Source organism: Magnolia sinica, chromosome 14, assembly GCF_029962835.1.
Source record: "Magnolia sinica isolate HGM2019 chromosome 14, MsV1, whole genome shotgun sequence".
Classification (NCBI taxonomy): Eukaryota; Viridiplantae; Streptophyta; class Magnoliopsida; order Magnoliales; family Magnoliaceae; genus Magnolia; species Magnolia sinica.
The window spans coordinates 17,877,460-17,899,617 of record NC_080586.1 but is presented as its reverse complement, the minus strand read 5'-3'; the positions used below and the strand labels follow the sequence as shown (position 1 = coordinate 17,899,617).

The 22,158-nt window shown below is 37.6% G+C and overlaps 1 protein-coding gene across 2 annotated transcripts in view; it reads left to right on the top strand.

The window, feature by feature from the left end:
- Positions 1-21,349, top strand: part of LOC131225619 (ferritin-like catalase Nec2) — a 59,347-nt gene extending 37,998 nt beyond the window's left edge. Inside the window, exons 1-3 of one of the 2 annotated variants that reach the window (XM_058221179.1) lie at positions 19,426-19,814; positions 20,436-20,661; positions 20,846-21,349. In XM_058221179.1, the coding sequence (XP_058077162.1) occupies positions 19,471-19,814; positions 20,436-20,661; positions 20,846-21,223 (948 nt within the window). In that variant the 5' untranslated portion in view covers positions 19,426-19,470 and the 3' untranslated portion in view covers positions 21,224-21,349. Of the gene's footprint in view, positions 1-19,425; positions 19,815-20,435; positions 20,662-20,845 lie in introns of those variants that run through there. The other variant, XM_058221180.1, reaches the window with a different exon arrangement.
- Positions 21,350-22,158: the final 809 nt, after the last annotated feature.

The window sequence follows — 22,158 nt, the reverse complement described above, 5'->3', positions numbered from 1 at the left end:
TCTGATGAAGTAGAAAAAATAAACTGCAACTTCTTTACATATCATTCATGTTCGGGGCCTAACCTCCAAATTGCTACTACGTTACTTGCAAGTTGCACATGAAAGGTACACAATTTGAGGACTTCCTCTACATCATGGTCACTAGGGAAAATCACTAATTGTGTCATTGTCTCTTGATAAACTAAGTGCGGCAATTAAAGTCACTTGCGTTTCAAACTGCAGCCATAACGACTCTCTTTTCCTCCATTCTTTTCAGTTTACACACAGAGAGAGAGAGAGATACGTATGTATATCTATATATGCGTGCGTGCGTAAGGAAGCTGATTTTCTTTTTTTTAAATAGATAGAAAAAAAAAATTGCCTGAAGGAGAAGAATACATACAGGCAGCAGTAGGCACAGGCCTTCAACCTGCAGGCAAAAACACAAAAAAAAGATAGAAAAACTAGCCCACTGGATTGGCCACCTTGGCATTAACTTCTCTCTGAATATAGGAGAGAGAAAATTCGTGCCCTGACAAATATCTTTGCTTCTTCCAAAAGGTCCACAAGATGCCATGGGTACCCCTAACCCAGCTTATCGCAACAAAAGAATCGCCTTCAACAGAAATCGGGAAGAACTCAAAATCAGCGGCCACTTTAATGGCCTGCAGAAGAGACACATCTTCAGTGAAGTTGGAGTCTATGATTGCAACAGACCCCAAAAAATCAGCCAATATCCTGCATCTGATCCTGCAAATTTCCCCAATGCCCACAAAGCCTGGGTCACTAATGGATCCAATAAAAAGCTATCTAGAATCCCATCAGTCATGGAAGGTGGTGTGGTGGCTAGGGTTTTTCAACCCTGCTGTAGAAAGGAAGTGCACGTTAATGCTGTTATCTTTCAAAAAAAAAAAAGGAAGTGCAGTTAGGGGTTTTCAACCCTGTTGTGTTTCAGATGGTAATAAAGAAACACGGACCTTGAGCTTCTCCATTGAATCAAACATGAATAGCTTTTGCGGCTCCCTGATGCTCCTCGTCACTCCCTCGCCGAATTGGAAGAAGACGGTCATGATCTTTTAGGTTTTCTTCAAACAATTTACGCCCAAAACATTAATAGATTTGGGGTTTTTTTGGGCGCGGCTCTATTTTTGAGCGCGCGCCCAAATTTAGGCCGGGGTCGGGTATGGCTATGTGGGCCCCACCATCAAGCGTGTCAAAAATCTACCCCATCAGTCAGATGCACCATCCCATGGTGGGCCCAGGGATTAAAAATCAAATCAATCTATGACTTTTGTGAGCCACACCACATACAAAAGTTGAGAGGGGTTACCGTCCATTAAAACATTCATAATTATTTTTTAGGCCCACCGAGATGTGGTCCACAAATCCAGCCCATCCATTATGTGTGTGCCACTTTGATGAGCGGTCGTACCAAGTTTCAGACACATCCAAATTTCAGGTGGGGCCCACCAAGTGCTTTTATATGTTTTAGGCATGTCTTCACATGATTTTAGATGGTATGGCCCACCAGAGTTCCGTATACAGCTGATTTTTGGGACATCCCATAATTTAAAGGGGACCCATCAAATGCACAGTGTTGATGTTTGACACATGTCATGATGGGGCCCACACAGCTTGACCTCATGGGGACGGCGTGGATTAAACACAAAGGTCAAGCTGTGTGGGCCCCACCATGACATGTGTCAAACATCAACACCGTGCATTTGATGGGCCCCCTTTAAATTATGGGATATCCCAAAAATCAGCCGTATACGGAACTTAGGTGGGCCATACCATCTAAAATCATGTGAAGAAATGCCTAAAACATATAAAAGCACTTGGTGGGGCCCACCTGAAATTTGTATGCAATTGAAACTTGGTTTGACTCCTCATCCAAGTGGGACACACATAATGGATGGGCTAGATTTGTGAACCACATCTCGGTGGGCCTAACAAACGATTATGAATATTTTAATGGAGGGTAAACCCTCTCGACTTTTGTATGTGGTGTGGCCCAAAAAAGTCACGGATTGACTTGATTTTTAAGCCCTAGGCCCACCATGGAATGGTGCATTTGACTAATGGGGTAGATGTGGGCCCACTTTGATTTATATATTGTATATCCATATGATCCATTTGTTTTGCGAACTCATTATAGGATTTGAGCCCAAAAATGAATCTTATTCAAATATCAGGTGGACCACACCACATGAAAACAATAGTGATTGGTTATCCATCATTAAAATCGTCGTAAGGCCAACTTTACTGTTTTTTTTTTCGTTTGTTTTTTTTTTTTTTTTTTTTTTTTACATGAAGACTATAATTCTTCTTCAAGAGAATGTTCAGCAAGTTCAACTACTACTACAACAAGGGCAGATACTTCATAACCATGAAGAATGAGTAAATCTTTCTTTTCTTTTTTTTTTTTTTTTTATATAGGAACAGGATTCCTTAAAATTTCACAAACAAAGGGAGAAATCTGAATTATAAAAGAGATTTCAACATCAAAGTTGGGAAAAAAAAAAAGAAGGAATGTGATACCCAAACACCTAAATCCAGATGGACAAAAAACCATCAAATCTCAAAACAAAAAGATATAAATGAAGAGAAAACATAAACATCAGCTTGATCTAAAACTTCTATGAATGTTATTTTTAATGGTGGACGTTCAGTCCCTATTTTGTAGTCCACTTAAGCTTTGGACCCACCCCATTTTTTGGTTAATATCTTAAAATGATCCAAGAAAAGTGTTGAATAGTATGGAGAAAGTCAATCCATGACTTAGGTGGGCAAAGAGCTTAAAAATAAAGTGAATCCATGACTTGGGTGGGCCACACCACATAATATAATAGAGAGGGGTTTCCTTAAAACATTCATAATCATATATTGGGTCTGCCTAAATGTGATTCACATATCTAACCCACTCATTATGTGTGTTCCACTTGGATGAGGAGTGAGATAAAAATCTGTAGTGGACCCCACCACAGAAATCTTAGGTGCACCACACCACATGAAATCAATAGTAATTGGATATCCATCATTAAAATCCTCCTAAGGCTTATTGTACTATTTATTTGACATCCAATATGTTAATTAGGTCATACAGGGCCAGATGAAGGGAAAAAATAAAAATCAACTTGATCCAAAACTTTTATGGCCCCAAAATGGTATGACATCCAATATTGTACTGTTTATATTTTTTTAGATGTCTTCACATAGTTTTAAATGGTAATCAACACTTGAGTTTCATATACGTATTATTTTTGAGATATCTCATAAGCTAAAGGGGAGACATCAAATGCACGGTGTTGATGTTCGACACACATCATGATGGGCCCATTTTACATGTCTGGTCCATTCACTCTATTTTACTGATCATTACCCTCAATTTGACTAGTTACTCGCCTCGATCATACTACATATGAGAAAGATATTGGGCAAACATGATTAATCAACAATTTGAGTGAATTTTGATTTAAACATTTGAAGTTATTTACTCTTCATGTCCGGACTGATTAGATTGTCCAAAAACAGTTAAAGGTTGTTCATAATATCAAAAATATATAAATGAATAGAAAACACAAACATCAGCTTGATTCAAAACTTCTATGGCCCCCAAGAAATTTTAAATGGTAGAGGTTCAATCACACTATTTCCTGTGGTGTGGTCCACTTGAGCTTTGGATATGCTTCCTTTTTGTTCTTTAGACTTCAAATTATCTGTTAACATGGATGAATGGAGTGGGTAAAATAAATAAATAACGGTAAATCCCACAGATTTTACTCTGGTAAAGGTAACGAGTAACTCACTTAAATGTAGTGGAGAAAGGTTTCCTCAAAACATTCATAATCATATATTGGGCCTGCCTAAATGTGATTCACATATCCAACCCACTCATTATGTGTGTCCCACTTGGATGAGGGGTCAGACCAAGTTTCAACCGCATCCAAAACTCATGTGGGCCCCACCAAATGCTTTTATATTTTTTAGGATGTCTTCACATAGTTTTAAATGGTATGGCCCACTTGAGTTTCGTTTACCGATGATTTTTGAGATATCTCATAACCTAAAGGGGACACATCAAATCCATGGTGTTGATGTTCGACACACATCATGATGGGGCCCACAAAACTTACTAACATTAATTCTTAGGTTCTCACGAAGTCAGTAAGTTGGGTCACAATTCTAACCGGAATATTTGGCCCATTTTACATATCTAGTACATTTACTCTATTTTACTGATCAATACTCTCAATTTGACTAGTTACTCGTCCCAATCATGCTACATATGAGAAAGATATTGGGCATATAAGATTGATCAACAATTTCAGTGAAATTTGATTTAAACATCTGAAGTTATTTACTCTTCAATTTGAACTGATTATATTGTCCAAAAACGATTAAAGGTTCAATTAGTGGATGTGCCTAATAATTTAGTAATTTTGTTTTTCACAAATAAATTTAACATTTTTTTCAAAATGTATATTTTTTTACTCTTTTAACTAAATATCATTTTTATTGTAAATAAATTTAACATTTTTTTACAAAATTTAGTTTTCTTTTTTAAAATATATATTTTTACAATTTGTCAATTTTTTCACAATTTTGTTTAATTTTTTAAATTTTCTTTTTCAAAATATCATTTTTAATCTCACTTTTGTTATCTAACTTTTCAATTTTTCTTGTCAAAATACAAAATTTAGTTTTCTTTTAAAAAAATATATATTTTTTTACATAATCAAAATTTTATTTAATTTTTTAAATTTTCTTTTTCAAAATATCATTTTTTAAATCTCACTTTTGTTATATAACTTTTCTTATCAAAATACAAAATCTAGTTTTCCTTTTTTAAAAATATATTTTTTTTACAATTTGTCAATTTTTTCACAATTTTGTTTAATTTTTTAAATTTTCTTTTTCAAAATATCATTTTTTAAATCTCACTTTTGTTATATAACTTTTCTTATCAAAATACAAAATCTAGTTTTCCTTTTTTAAAAATATATTTTTTTACAATTTGTCAATTTTTTCACAATTTTGTTTAATTTTTTAAATTTTCTTTTTCAAAATATCATTTTTTAAATCTCACTTTTGTTATATAACTTTTTAATTTTTCTTGTAAATATATATAACTCTTTTTTAAAAAAAATATATATTTTTTTACAATTTATCAATTTTTTCACAAATTTGTTTAATTTTTTAATTTTCTTTTTCAAAATACCATTTTTTTATTAATATTTTTTTTTTCAAAATTATCAACATTATTCAAAGTTCTTATTTTTTTTTTCAAAATCTAGATTTTTATAAAATTACAGTTTTTTTTTTCAAAATTTAAAATTTCCTTAAACATTCTAAATTATTTTTCTAAGCTTCTCAATTAATTTTTTTTTCGAAATTCATAATTTTTTTGAGCTTCTTAAAATTTGACCTAAGCATTAGAGACAGTCTTTGACAGGGCTATAAGACAGTTTAGAACCGTCTCTGCTAGAGACGGTCTTTGACAGTCTCCAATAGAGACGGTTTAGGACAGTCTCTAATAGAGACGGTCTTTGTCAGGGCTATAAGACGGCTAAGAACCGTCTCTAATAGAGACGGTCTTTAACAGTCTCATATTATAAGTAAAAGACGGTCAATGACTGTCTCTAATAGAGACGGCCAATGACCGTCTCAGATGGCTGCATATAAGACGGTCAAGGACCGTCTCTAATGCAGACGGCCAATGACCGTCTCAGATGACCCATATAAGACGGTCAACGACCGTCTTAAATGATTTGTGGACGTTTAAATTTTTAAGACAATATTAAGGACGGTCAGGGGCCGTCTAAAATTTTAGAGACGGTTTACGGCCGTCTCTAAAGCGTCTTTAAACCAAGCAATTTTAGAGACGGTCCAGAACCGTCTCTAAATCTGTCATTTTTTTCCATTTTTCACGTAGTGTGTCTTGTATGCCATACTTGAACACAATTGACAGCTTGATGTATGTCATGGTCACTACAAGACCGGATATTTCACATTCAATCGATGTTGTGAGCATATACATGTCAAACCCCTATAAGCAACATTGGGAGGCAGTGAAATGGCTACTTTATTATCTATGAGGTACAACAGACTATATCTTGAATTTGAGAACTTAGAGGGAAAGCTTATAGGATATATTGATTTAGATTATGAAGGGAATGTGGACAACAGAAGATTGACTTATACTTACTCATTTATATTTCTGGGTGGAGTGATTAGTTGGACGTCGAAGTTTCAGTTTACAGTTGTTATTTCCACAACAGAAGCTGAATATATGGTGGTGATGGAGGCATTCACGGAAGGTTTTTGATTGAGATGAATGATAAAAGAGCTTGGATTTAGCAGGAGGTTGTGCAGATTAATTGTGACAGTGAAAGCGTGGTCAATTTGGCAAAGAATTTAGTTTACTATTATAGAACTAAACATATTAATGTTTTTCATCATTTTATCCAACAGGTTCTTGAGAAAGAAGTGTTACTCTTGAAAGGATCCACACAAGCATAAATCTAGCGGATATGCTTACCATTACACCCCTTAATTTCAGTCCTCGGGTGTTACTAACCGTCGATGTTTGGATTGTTATTAATCTGACGGTTGGATTGGTAAAGATCAATAAATAGATAAAATTCAGTGATGTGGCTCACCTGAACTTTGGATCTGCCTCATCTCTGGTCAAATGACCTGGTGGGGCCTGTAGAATCTAATGGTCGGTGTGGATCTCATAGAAATAACTTGTGGGCCCTACTTTGGGATCATGCATGTGCACAACGTGAGTAGAAACGCAGTCAAATTACCGAGCTAAGACCGAAGCGGAAAACCTCTTCCTTTCTTTCATTTCCCACCACGAGGTATTATTGAATGGACAATGTCCATTGGCTGTGATGTGGCCCATCATGTGTGATCATTTCAATGATCTGAACTGTTCATCTTATGTAGGAGTGGTTTTCAACCCAAACACTAGCCATCTAGCACGTGGAAGCTCATTCAAATACACACAAACACAAGCATAAACTGAATTGCACACGAGCAAGTTCTGAAAATAGAAAACTATTTTAGTGTTGAGTTAGCAATCGATGTGAACTCTCTTCCTGATACTTCAACTGCAAGATATAGAGCATCCCAACCCTCCATTTCAAAAGTGTGGATCACCAATTATGCAAAATTGTAAGGTAGAATCTGTCCCTAGAGAGCATGCAAGTAGGAAAGCCTAGATTGAATCTAGGCCATTTATTCTTCATCCTACGGCTCTGGGAAAGATTAGGGCATGCTTAAGAAAGATTGGGGCATGCTTAAGACAAGAGAGGATCGAGCAACAGTAGCTCTTTCTTCATCTCTTACGATGAGTTGCAAATACCTTAGTAAATTGGTTGTAACCTTCTTGCTGTGAACCCACTGGGAAATCTATGTCAAAGCTTCAAGAGATCACCTTTTCAAGCTCCTAAAAACCCATCCACGCCATCAAACATTGTCGAAGTGAAGAAAAGAGTCATCTTGTGAATGATGCCATTAATGGAGGTCTTCTTCCTCATTAAAAAATGCAGACTATGCAATCCTAGTTCGCCATCAATTCCAAATCTAGTTCATTCATCAAGTAGGTCATTTGGTGAGCATTTAATTATCATAGTTTCATAAGAGATTATGCAACACCATTGAAGCCAACTATCGTGTGACTCGCTGTAACACCGAATTGAATCTTCTTTCTTGTGTTTGAGTTGTCTGCTTGTTCCATATGGCGTCACTGGTGTTGAGAGATTTTTTCTAGACATTTGGAAATTAGATGGAAGGAAGAGGAAGGAGAGGAGTGAGAAATAAAGAAGTATTTGAGAGAAGGAGAAAGAACATAAGTGAATTCGGCTTTACTGAGTCATTGCAGTCCAACTCAGACCGAGTCTAAACCTAGTCCATGGTCTGCTCTCTGTCCAAATTCACTAGAGATGGTGGGGTTTCAAAGGAGGAGAAAGAAGGAAAAGAAAGAGAATGAAATAAATAAAAGGGAAGAAGAAGGAGATAGAGAGAGAGAGAGGTGCAGTCTTCCGAGTCAGACCGGGTTAACTCAGTGATCAACCAAGTTCAGCTCTGTCCAGATCCATTGTGGAGTGTTTAGGGGTTACGTCCTGGTTGAATTCACTCCAGTTTTCTACCGAGTTATTGAGTCTCTTTATTGAGTTTAAAAGAGATCCAGTCTTTTGTAGTGTGTTGAGCTAAATCGAGTTAACTTAGTTGGGTTTGCTGAGTCGAACAGCAGGCTAGGCCTAGGTTGGATTTTAGTTGTTGGCTTAGCTCATGTGCACTCTAATCTCATAGGTAGCTTCATCACACGGTGGACTTAATTTTAAATCAAATTAGAGTGACTTAAGCTGCGATAGTTGGTTTTGAGGCTTGAGTTCTTAAGCGAACCGAGTCGCGATGGGGTTCGTTTTGGGGCATCAAGTCATATTGAATCGGATCAACCTTTCAAGTTTAGGTATAATCCTCGATCTAGTTGCTAAGTTTAATAGAGGTAAGTAAATATTTATTGCCTTATGAATATCAATTTTAGTTTTACTTATAGATTTTATATTCTTAAGTTTCATGTAGAAGATTTATAAGTTCCCTTTTCCATTTAGATCAAAATCTTTATATAAAGTTCCATGTTTAATCATATTTTTGAATAAATCTTATATATGTAAATCCTAATTGTTCCATATTGAAAATTTTTGTTAGGATCTGATCCTTGCTCGTTTTCCCACCCTTTCATCATTAGTTAACAACTTATATTAGAATGGTGATGATCACCTTTTAAGCTTTTTCCATTATAATAGTTACATTAGTTAACTTTCATTTGTCTTACATATTTGACTTATTGCTCAGTTTAGTTTACATGAATGATCTAATTTTGTTTAACACTACACATGTTTTAGGATATGAATTGAATCATTGTGTACATTGTAAAAATTGATATGTTTTATATTGTAAAATTGTCTATCTAATTTAGTTAAGTAGAATATCTTATTTGTACATCGATGATACACTTGTAAGTTGATGTAAGTAATATTTGTTTGTTTTTAGAGGGTTGAATTGATTGTGGTTTGGTTTGACATTTGTTTATGTTAATGAGTTATATTCGAAATGTAATGTTATATGTTGATGGATATGTATATTAAATGTTCATCGAACTAGTGGCCAGTTGTGAATGGATTAAATGCGTTTAATTATAAACTTATAATCTTGTGGATTATTTTTACCTTAAGACTTGTGATTTGTAATATTTTATTATGTCCTTCAATGGACTTGGTGCCAATATGGCTTGTTGGGAGAATTCTTTTTATTAGAAATATACCTAGACTTATGATGGTAATGTCTACGTGTTGAATCATGAGTGGTCACTAGCTTTAGAGGTTTATATTAGTGAAATATCATGAATTTATTATATTACAATCACTACTTGTAACCTTCTGAGTGTATTTTGATTCTACTTGCTAAAGTGTCCTGAGCCGGGGATGCTGGTATGGGACACTATGCCTGAGTTATCGTCCTTTGCTGCGTGACCACCCGCTCCTCCCTCCCCCCAGAGTGACCTTTGAGCTTTTATGATGTGTTAATTATAAATTGGACTAATAAATGATGGGTTAATTATGAATACATGGCACATAGGTGTTATAGGGTGTTTGTTGGACTATATGAAAGACATGTGTACTGTCCAAACGACCCTATTGCATTTTGAATGGGTCAACTATTTGAAAGACTCATTCTCTTGCATGAATGGGATAATTGTTTGAAATGTTCATTTATTTGGTTAGCTGGATGTGCATCCCCAAGCCAATTGCATTCATACATATATGCATTAATCAAAATTAAATTGGCAATTGAATATAGTGATGCTTTATGTTATATTGGTGAAGATTTGCTTGTATCTCCTTGTATAATACCTTGAATTGTAGTTTGGATGTTATTGTTTTTTGTGTTATATTTGTGAGGAATGGATTATATCTTTTTAAGTTATACTTTGAATTGTTGTTTGGATGTGTAGTTGGTGTTGTATTTGTGAGTTGAGATTTGTAATTTAGATATTATATATAGTTTCTTAAATTATACTGATTAAATGTGGATATTGTCTTCTTCTGATTTGAAAGTGGTATCCTCTTATATTCTACTTCTGAAGTGTAAATTATACATTCTTGTATTCTATTTATGAAGTGCATATTGAACATTGTACTTTCCTGAGTTTATTTGAATATTATTCTTAAGTATTGTAATGCCTTGGTAATTTTGGGGGTATACCTCACTAGGATGGCCATTGATGTTATCGAAACATATTTAGTTGATGAATGAAATGTAGATGATGTATAGGTTAATGCTCAGCTCTAGATTCATTACTTTTAAGATTTCTTCATATTTTCTTTAGTACTATTTGTATTTATGTGGCTTGAGTCATTGGTTTACATAAACCCTAAGAGCAGCCATTTGTATATGTTGAGATACATATTTTACATATTCCCTTTATGTGTTGTTTGCTTTCCTTTTGTTGTGATGCTTATTAAAAAATATTGCGAACTTTGGGCTATCCTTGAAGGTTAACATTTGGAATTTTCGAAAACGAGTACTAAACTCGAGTTACGAAATCCGGGCATTAAACTTACAAATGTCGTTCCTAGAGAGAAGTTCAAATTATGTTCAACTTCTCTGAGTCTAGTAAAGGTTTAATGAAGATGGAGTGTGCAAGAGAAGCAACGATAATAGTGAAGCTATGATGGAGGCTATTAGAGATGGAGCTTAGAGTTGTGGTTCATGATGATTGAAGTCATGCTGGAAATTTTTGTTAGGATGTCTTCAATCTATCTGGATAAGAGAGTTTGGTTAATCGAATCCCTGGCTCAATCGATCAAGAAACCCCATTTTTGTAGAGTTTGCTCTCTAAACAATTTAGGCCATGTTCGATTGATCGAACATGTGAGCTACTTGATCGATGTCGATCAATCAATGCTTAGATTGACGGAGTGTGTAGTTTTGAGTAATTGCACAGATTTTGTTTCATGTTCCAAGTGTAACAGTATATATGCGGGTGTAATATGCGATTACCATATTTTAATCAAGGCTAAGTCGTTTTTAGGATTTGGAGACGAGAAAAATGAGAGTTTTCGAAATTGTAGTTGTATCCATATCTAGTACTCTTTTGTTTTCGTAGTGATTGCTCATCGCTTTGTGCCGTGATTTTTTCCCGCAAGGGTTTTTCCACGTAACATTCATATGTACTTGTGCATCCTTTGTTTGCCTTTGCTTATCGTTGTATGATCTGAATTCAGGGTCTGCTTCCGTAGTCCCCCAACAAGCATCCCATGATGCAACCCACAAGGTAGACAATTAAGATCCATCATGCCCTTAATTAGGGAACTCAAAAGGCACACACGACCAACTAATGACATGATCAACAAGAGGGAAGTAGATTATGTGAGAGGTTGGCCCTTACCGTGGGCACATTGATGTATATATTGTGTATCCATATCATCCAGTCATTTTGTCATATCATTTAGGTATGATAAAAAAAAAATGAAGTAATTCCAAATCTCAGGTGGACCATACACTAGGAAATAGTGGTCATCGTACGTTTATTTAAAAAAATATAATTATGGGCCAGAAAAGTTTTGGATCAAGCCAATATTTTTTTCCCTTTCATCAAAGTTTCCATAACCTTATCAATAAGTTAGATGAGAAATAAACATTATTGTGGGCCCTAGGAAATTTTTAATGGTGGAGCATTCAATCATCGTGGTTTCTTCTAGCATAGTCCACTTGAGATTTAGATCTCCTTCATATTTTGGCTCATGTCCTAAAATGATCTAGTAAAACTGATGGATGGTGTGGATACACAATACATTCATCAAGGTGGGCTGTGGTAAGGGCCGCACGGTCTTGTTGAGGCTAGGGGAGCGGATAACGTGTAGCCCAGCCTCATCAACTATGCGGCCTTTACTGTGGGACCAGCTTGTATGTATTTTGTATCTAATCCGTCCATCCATTTTCTCAATCATTTTAGAGGATGAGCTTAAGAATGAAGCATATTTAATTTTCAAGCGCACCATGCCATAGGAAACAATGGTGGTCAACAATTAATGGGCCATAAAAGTTTTAGGTTTAGTTGATATTTATTTATTTATTACTTCTTCCAGATTTGTGTGACCTTATCAACAAATTGGATGGCAAATAAACATTACAGAAACATTACAATGAGCCTTAGGAAGTCTTTACTGGTAGGGTGTTCAATCACCACTATTTCCTATGTTATTGTCCGCCTAATATTTGGATCTCCTTCAATATTTAGGCTGATGCCCTAAAATGATTTGAAAAAATGGATGAGCGGCAGATATATAATACATACATCAAGGTGATCCTACAGTAAGGCCTACACCATCTTAAGTAGAGCTAGGCACAATCCAACTCAACTCGCCTATCTCAACTCGTCCAACTCCTTTGGACCTGACTCGACCCGAACCAAATTGGTGAGTCGGTTTGAACTAAGTAGGCTTCGCCCAATCCGAACACAAACCAAGTCGAGTTCGAGTTACCCATCAACTCGACCCGACTCGACCCGAAACCCGATCCGTCAGACTCGACCCGATCCGAAACCCAACTCGACTCGGGTTGTCGGGTATGGTATTAAAAAAAAATACATAATTCTTAATTCTCTATTTCTCTTTACCATACCCGCCACATGCCATGATCCGAAAAACCCAACACATTCCTATCCAGTACCCATCGGCCATCCCTTCCTGTCCAGTAAGCGACAACAGGTCAACAACCCTCTAGCCTTCCTCCTCCTCATCTCTCTCTGTTTCGGTTACTTGTCAGATGTTATATTTTTAAAAAGACAGATATCCTCGCTTCTTTTAATATATTTTTTTTCTTCTCCCACTGCTCTCTCATCTCTCTCACAGTTTCACGGATGAATGGATTAATGATCCGAGACCTTTATCTCTGCACGGGCCACCTGTGACGAGTTTAAAAGTGAGTTCTTTTTAGAAAATGACCCAAAATATAGATAGATGCGTGACATTGTCTATCCTTTTTAATATAAGACTGATCCATCCGAGACCAGCCTAACTTATGCATGTGCTCATCTTCATGGTACAACACCTTATCAAGGGAAGTTTTTAGAAGAGCCAAGCTTGGCATTTTGATGGGAATGGGCTGCAGCAGGCGGCAGCCATTGGCCCATCAAGTGTTTTTTTTTTTTTTTTTTTTTGTTTTTTTAAATGTTAAGAGGATGAACCACGCACAGGAAATGGTGGAGAATTTGGAGATGGAAGGAAGTGGGTGACCCGATGAATGGCTGGCCATCCAGTCCAATGACCCAAATCGGTGCCAACTTGATCCGACTCGGTATTTCTGATCAAGCCAGACTCGATTCGGATCAGCCCGGCCCAAACCCGGACTTTGATCGAGTCAGACATGCTAGACTCGGTACCGAGTCAGATCGAGTTCAGGTAAGACAGTTTTCAAAATCAAATCGAGTCAGGTTGGACCTAACTCGAACCGACTCGACTCCATGCCGACCTCTAGATTCTTAGCTGAGACTGGGCCGCACCTAATCCACTCCCTCAAAGAATAGGACGTCTGCGGGGTCGTTACTTAGAACTGGCAGAGACGTTGCTCCTGGAGACGAAGGGCTGGTTAATTGATTTTCGGTTACTCAAACTCATATTGATGGTCAGGTGGGCCCACCGTGCTGATGACCTAGTCCAAAAAGTCATCCCATTCGAGGATAAAATCTCACGTATGCGAGTGGGATTGACACATACCCTAAACCTAGCCCAATTTTATTTTAAGATGAAAAAAAGGCAACAAAATACCCAACATTACAAAAGTGAGAAAAAGCAAAATTAACTTCGGTTGTTGGGCATGCGCCACCTTCCCCACTTTCATCCCTTTCATCACCACCCTCCATCACGCAAACATGAACCATGCTCCCATGGAGCATCGATACATACACATGCATGCCCATGGACACGTACAACATACATCCAAGAGTAGGAATGGATGAATGCACATCACGTAAATGATCCTGATGGCCCATCACTTGGGTGGCACGGATTGGCATTGCACTGGGCCCATCACTCTGAATTTTGGCCTTTTTTTACTATACTTTTTACATATTTTTAACGATCGGGAACAAATTAAAAGACTAATATTTTCCACACTTTATTTTTTGCGGGATCAGTAAGACAGTACCTTATGCAAATATCAGCTTGATCTATCAGTTGATTGGTTTATTACACTAGCGTTTATCTTTTTCTGTATGGTGTGGCCCACCAGGTGAGTGGACTGGGTTGAATTTTGTATTAGGTGATCTTTATGACGGGTCCAACAAATTGGAAGGATTGGATTTCGTACTAACATTAAAGGTTGGAACCTGTCGACTGGTTAGATGGTAAGTTATGGTCCAACATGTTGGATGAGGGCAACACTGACCTCATGGGCGCACGTACACATGCGGCACATAGGCACAAGAACATTCCAAAAACCACACAATCCATATAATATATGATCTTTCGAATTTTGTATTTTATCTTCTTTTTTCATGGCCATTAAATCAATGGTTGGTGGATTTCCTATTAACCTTATGGATCCAAGCGCCCACGATTTTGCAAAATTATTTGTCAAGGCATTTGAATAGCCACTCAACTCACCCATTGATCCTTACATCAGTACCGTTCATTACCACTTGCTCCTATGTCATTCCATATGTAGGACTTGTGGACTATGTGGGCACTAACCCAAACATTAACGGCTAGGTTTCAAAAAAGAACAACTGACCATCTCTACCTTTATTATTAGCAAGAGGGCCTACTTTTACTGTGAGGGTATCTACATGGTGGGGCCCACATAATGAGCAGCTTGGATCTCATCCACGTGTGCCAAATTGGCACATGCATGGAACATTTTTGCTAATTAAACTGATAAACCGATTTGAACCTTTTGGACAGGAGTCTGGATCCCATGCTTGATACAGATAGGAATTTTTTTACTTATTGCAATGTGATATTATTATTATTATTGTTATTATTATTATTATTATTATTATTATTATGTTTAACACACACTCACGCTAGTGGAATTTCACCACCTATGATACTCAACCCTTGACCCGGTGTTGAAACTCCCGAGAGTGTACCACCCGAGCAACAGTAAGAATCCTATTGCAATGTGATTAGAACACATCATTACTGACTGCATTTAATACAATGGTACTGACCATATAAGTAATGAAGTGGACCAATCACTCTACAACAAGCTCACATTCTTTAAGGGTTAGGAAGCAGGTGATAGCAACCTTTACTCACCCCAGGACCTACTCTAGGATCAAGAAGCTGCCATTGACCCTGTAACCTAACCTAGAAGCCTTGCAAGACAGTGACTTAGGTAACACCTTAGTGTCGTTACCTTACCGTGGGATCCCTTATTAATTTAATGATTTGTTTTATATCCAGGCTGTCCATCCATTCTTCCAGACCTTGAGCTCAAAAGCGAAGCAGATCCAATTATGAGGTAGACCATATCATAGGAAACGGTGGTTATTGACGGCCTACCATTAAAAACTTTCTAGGGCCCCACTGTAATGTTTCGGTATTGTTCATTTGCAATCCAACCTTTTGATAAGGTCACGTAAACATGGATGATCCACAACTTTTGTGGCCCATTAATAGTCAATCACCACTTTTTCATATGGTATATATATGGTCCACTTGATAATTAGATCTAGTTCATTTTTGAACTAATAATCTAAAATAATCTGGCAAAATAGATTGACAGCAGGGATGTAGGATATATACATCAAGGTGGGCCCCCACGGTAAGGGCCACACCGTCTTGGGTTGAGCCCGGGGTGTCACCTAATCCGCTCCCAACCATTCACCACCATCCTTCATCATGCGCAGATTAGGTACTCAGTAGCGTACCGAGTAACTCAGTAGGCAATCCGATTTCGACTCAGAATAGGCTGGCGCTGTGAGAGGGCCACTGTCGTGCATGGATTTATCAACACCGTTCATCCATTTTTTTCATATCATTTTAGTATAAAATCTCCAAATGAGAAGGATCCAAGGCTCAAGTGGACCATACCACAGGAAGCAGCAGTGATATGATGCCCACCTTTGAAACCTTTAGGAGCAGACAGTAATGTTTATTTGCCATCCAAACCGGCTTATAAAGTCGCATTGACATGGATGAAGGCAAAACACAAATATTCGTATAGAAGATAAAATACTTTTTAGCTTATATCCTAAAACGATAAAGAAAAATAGATAAACAGTGTTGATAAACCCATGCATCAATGTGGCCCCTCACATCGTTCCGAGCTAGGGACATGCATAGGAGCAGCCGTACATTTGCATGTACCTATTGTAGTACCTAATCCGCGACCCATGATCCATGCTAACGTGGAGCAACCGTATATATACATGTGTAATGTACCAAAGTTTGACGCTGCATATGTATGGTTTTTTTTTTTTTTTTTTTTTTTTTTTTTTTGTATCCACACCATCCATCCGTAGTCAGCTCTTTTAGAGTGAAACACATACAAATCTCAAGTGGACCACACCATAGGAAACAGTGCTGATTGAATGCCCACCATTAAAAACCATTTAGGGCCCATTGTAATACCCATTGTAATGTTTATTTGCCATCCAACCTCTTAATACGGTCAGGCAGACCTAGATATTGAAAGATAACAATATATATATATATATATATATATATATATATATATATATATATATATATATATATATATATATATATATATATATATATATAGCTCTGCTCCCCTGCGCACCTTTTCACACGTGTCATGGGTGTCTAATTTGAACGGTCCATGTGATGCGGAATTCCATGAAATCACATGTGACAAATTTTCACCCTGATCTAAAATTTTGTTGGGCCATAGCAAAGAGAAATGCAAATCAAGGGAAGAAATGTTTTCATTTTTCATGAGCCATCAAAGTTTTAGATCAAAGTAAAACTTGGGCCCGGGGGGTTTCACGAGGTGCTACTTCACATGAACGGTTCAGATTTTGGATCCACAACACGTAGGATGGGTTCTCAAAAAAGTTCGTGTATAGTACGTATGAACTGGTTCGCAGGTGAGCGTTTTCGTGTGTGTATTAGCTTGATTCAAAACTTTTAGCCAACAAGAAACTTTTAATAGTTAATCACCATTATTTTCTGTGTTGTGGTACACTTGAGATTTAAATCTACTTCATTTTTAGGCTCACATGGTAAAATTAGTTGGAAAAATGAATCTACAGTATGGATGTAGAATACATACTTCAAGGTGGGTCTAATGGTCAGTGCCACACCCAACTCACTCCCAATGCAAAAATCCAAGCACGTCTATTTAGGCGTAAAGACAGTAGCAGAAAAACTCACCAAATATGGCCACTCCCCATACAAAGATCCACGCACGTCTATTTAGGAGGGGAGGCAGGAGCCAAAAAACTTCCCAAATATGTTCATGATGTAGATTGGAGCGGATTAGGCGTCTATTTAGGAGGGAAGATAGGAGCAGAAAAACTTACCAAATATGCTCATACGGTAGATGGGAGTGGATTAGGTGCTGCCCTGGCCTCACCCGAGACTGTGGCGCCCTTATGGTGTGGCCACCTTGATATATGTATTATACATACATGTTGAGCCTAAAAATGAAAATCCAAATCTCAGGTGGATCGACCATTAATTATAAAACAATGGTGATTGAAACAGTCCCCCATTAAAAACTTCCTAGGGTCCACCATAACATCCATGTAATATTTAATTTCCATCTAACTTGCTGATAAGGTTAGAAAACTTAGGTGGAGGGAAAATAAATAAATATAGTCTTGATCAAAAACTTTTGTCGCCCACGAAAAGTTTTTAATGTTTAAACGCTATTCTTTCCTATAATATATTCACCTAAGATTTGGATATGTTTTAATTGTGAGCTCATGCCTAAAATGATATGAAAAAACGAATGGACCGCATAGTTATAGAATACATGCATCAAGGTGGCCCCGCCTCACCTAATCCACTCTCGTCATCGTGTAGAGAAATGCTCCAGTGCTTTCACAGCACTATAAGTTATAGTGCTCCTAGTTACATCAGTGCACATGGACGGTACAATCGATTTATCTGAACTGTTCATTAATTTAAGATACATTCACAGGCATTTTGTACGAAACTAGCACTTATCAGATGATCCAATCCATCTTTTATTTGGTTTTATTTTCTACAGCCATCTGTATTCAAAGCCATGGATTGAATGGTTACAATTACCTAACAAAAGTGATGCTTTAGAATCATAAGCAATCCATGATGGACCTTAACATATAGACGGATTAAATTGTTGATTAGGCCTATTTTTTGTAATTGATATTAACCATCCATATTAAATACCATTAATCAAACGGTTTATGTTTGTGGGATTGGTGTGATGTTTGCATGATAGCTCATGAAAGGTACGCTGAACCTAATAAACAGTCTAGGTCAATGGACTGAAAGTCCAGGTGTTCCAATGCAACTAGGAGCACTATAACTTGCTCTGAGCGCACTACCTAATGGCCCATCACTTGGACGGCACGGATCGGCATTTTAATAGGCCTAAGATCCTTTGCATCTTGTCTAGTGTATAGATGCGTTAAGATCTTGTGTATTTTGTTTATAAAGAAAAAGGTGTATCTTATCCGTGTATGAGGTGTAAAATATGCTTATCTTACATACTTTAAAGACAAAGGTGTATAATACCGCATACGACGTGTATAAACGGATACAACGGCTAGTATAGGACTGAAATTATCTACAACATTTGTTTTAGGCATAGCCGAAAACATCCAACGGTCGTGGGGCATACCATGTCTTATATGCAAATCAACTCCGTCCATCATGTGAGAAACCCTATTTGAACCGTACATATAAAATGTGAGACTGACAAAAGAATTCAGATGGACTACACCATTTGGAAAGTGTAAAATGGCTCCTGTAACCTTTCACGTAGTGTGGCCCGCCTGAGTTTCAAATCGTGCATACTTTCATATATTCACTTCATCCTGATGAGTTACACCTGATGAATGGATTTGATGAAAGATACACATCAGGTTGGCCTCACGCACAAACCTATGATCGGCATCCCATTCCCATTTTTCCCTGTGGTGTCGCCCACCTTTATTTTGGGTCGGTTAATTATTTTTTCCATGCTTAGAATCAAGGACAGAACCTGATGGACGGAATGGATTTCGTATGTTCAGCATGGTGGGCCCCAAAGACTGCCTTTTTACTAAAAGATAGAGCTTGTGTGTGGCAACGGACATAAATGGAAGATGGAGAAAATCTTGAAACGGCAACTACACAATCGTCGTAATTCGCGGAAATTTACTAACGTGGACCTTGTTTTTCAAGTATAAATACCATGGCTCGATAGCACTTCTCTCATTCAATATCTATTCCCATCTAGAGATAATAAGGATTTTCTATGGCTGTATCAAGCTTCTCTGTTTCTCTGCTTTTCTTCTTTCTCTGCTTATGCTATTTTGCACCGGGATGTCTAACACAAGACCTAACATGTGTACCTCGTCCACCAGCAAATGGTGCTCCGATATTCCCTGATGATGTGGAGAAAATACGATTCGCTCTCAATTTGGAGCACATGGAGGCTGATTTTTTCCTGTTTGGAGCGCTGGGGTATGGTCTAGATGGGGTTGCTCCCGAACTGGCCCAGGGTGGCCCACCTCCTATCGGAGCTATGAAAGCCGACCTCGACAACCTTACACGGCAGATCATCGCAGAGTTCGGTTATCAGGAAGTTGGTCATTTGAGGTCTCTCTCTCTCTCTCTCTCTCTCTCTCTCTCTCTCTCTCTCTCTCTCTCTCTCTCTCTCTCTCTCTCTCTCATATCTCATATCCTATTGTGTTTTGAGAGACATTCAACCATCAAAGGTTAACCCCACCATGAGGACCACCTTTTTCTAAATTCAGCTTGATTGGCCCATAATTAATTGGGTCACACCTAATTTTTATTATTATTATAATCATACTAGCCTTGCTGTAAGTGAGTCGGGTTGTTTGGAAGTGCGGTTCTAATCAAAGATAAATTCTATCCAAAGCTAAATACGGATGAGAGACTGATAATTGATAAATACTACGAGATATAATGTTAAAAATATTAACTTTGAAAAGAGAATAAATAAGTGCTTCAAATTGTGAGGAAGAAAGTGGATGGAGGCTGTCGATGCATCGGCTGTTATGATATATGCATTTCTTTATTAATGTATTTCTTACTCGTCTCTCTCCCACGTGCACGCACACATGCAGCACATATTGGCAAAGGCAGATTTACAAACATGCAATCAGTACTCTCAGATGCAGCACGTCTTTCTTTTCTTTTTCTTTTTTGCTTGAAAGGTTGTTTGAGTTGTGTATTTTTTTTATTTTTTTTTAGGGCCATTAAATCAACGGTTGGTGGATTTCCAAGGCCCGTGATTGATCTAAGCGCTAAGAATTTTGCTACTATATTTGATAATGCATTTGAAAAGCCACTCAGCCCACCCTTTGATCCTTACATCAGCAGTGTTAATTATCTTCTGGCTTCTTATGTCATTCCATACGTGGGACTTGTTGCCTATGTGGGCACTAACCCAAATATCAACGGCTATGTTTCAAAAAGAGTAAGCTTACTGTCCATCTCTACCTTAATTTTCAGTGTCAATTTAATAAAATAGTTTTTTTTGTTCTGATTATACCTGTGTCCCATCTATTCAACGGACTAGATTGATAATCAAGTGCACCAATCTGGTTTATACATTGAATTTGGATTGTATAGCTGACATTGGTGTATCATTTTTTATGCAGTTGTTGGCTGGGCTTTTAGCAGTGGAATCAGGTCAAGATGCAGTAATTCGGGCTTTACTCTATCAGCGAGCTGACGAGCTTGTGCCTCCTTACAAACACACCGTGGCTGAATTCACAGCCCGTGTATCTGACCTGAGAAACAGACTAGCGAACTGTGGCATCAAAGATGAAGGCATTTTCGTCCCACTACATCTTGGTGCTGAGAACAAGACCACTAGCAACATTTTATCGGCGAATGCAGATTCTGTAGCGTTTGCTCGAACGCCTGCTGAGATTCTGAGGACAGTCTATGGAACGGGCGACGAAAGCAAGCCAGGCGGTTTCTTACCAGAAGGTGGCAGTGGGAGAATTGCTAGAGGATTTCTTAAAAAAATATGATTTTGTTTTTTGTTTTTTTATTATCTTTGATTTGAACTGTGTTTGACACTTTAAATAATTATAATGTACTGAGTTATGACATGGATGGAATAATAAATGACTGGTTTTGTATGGGTGTGGCCAATTAAAATTCATTATGTAAGATCTTAGAGCACTAGTACTTCATGGTGCTCCTAGCTGTACTACGGAACGGATTAGGTGTCACCATCTAAAGTATTACCTCCGACGTGGTAGCATATATATATATATATATCATCCTTTTTTTTTTCCATAGCCAAAAACATCGCTGTACAAGAAGGATGGAGGACCCCACAAAATGACCGGGGCACCCAACAAAAAAAAAAAGAGCATTCGGGCGGCACCCTGCAGCAAAAATACATCCTGGTGTACATATATATCATCCTGGTGTACATGCCTGTTTGGGACGCAGCTTCCCGGCCAAAGCCTTTGGCACGAACTTTCTGACACGGTAAGTTAGATGGCCCAACCATGATGTTCATGGTAAATCAACCAGTTTTGCAAGATCATTTTAAGTGATAGGCCTAAAAATGATATAAATCCAAAACTAAAGTGAGCCATACATCAGGAAAACGTGTGCAGGTAAATTCCTACCGTTTAAACCTTACTGGGGTCCAACGTGATGTTTACGGCTCATAATGCCATTCCTACTAGGATGAACTAAAAACATAAAAAATTAGCCATTCAAAATTTCAGTGGCCAGATGCATATTTCAACGGTGGACGTTCAATCCTCTGTTGTGTGGCCTTCTCTGGTCAGTTTTGGGCCTATGTCTTATCATGATCTTGTAAAACTGATGGACGTGGTTGGATCTCATATAAACATCATGGTGGGGCCCACCTAACTTCCCGTTGCAGGAAAGTCCTGCTACAGGCTTTAGCAGAAAACCGCGTCCCGTCAGATCTGTGAAAGTTGAT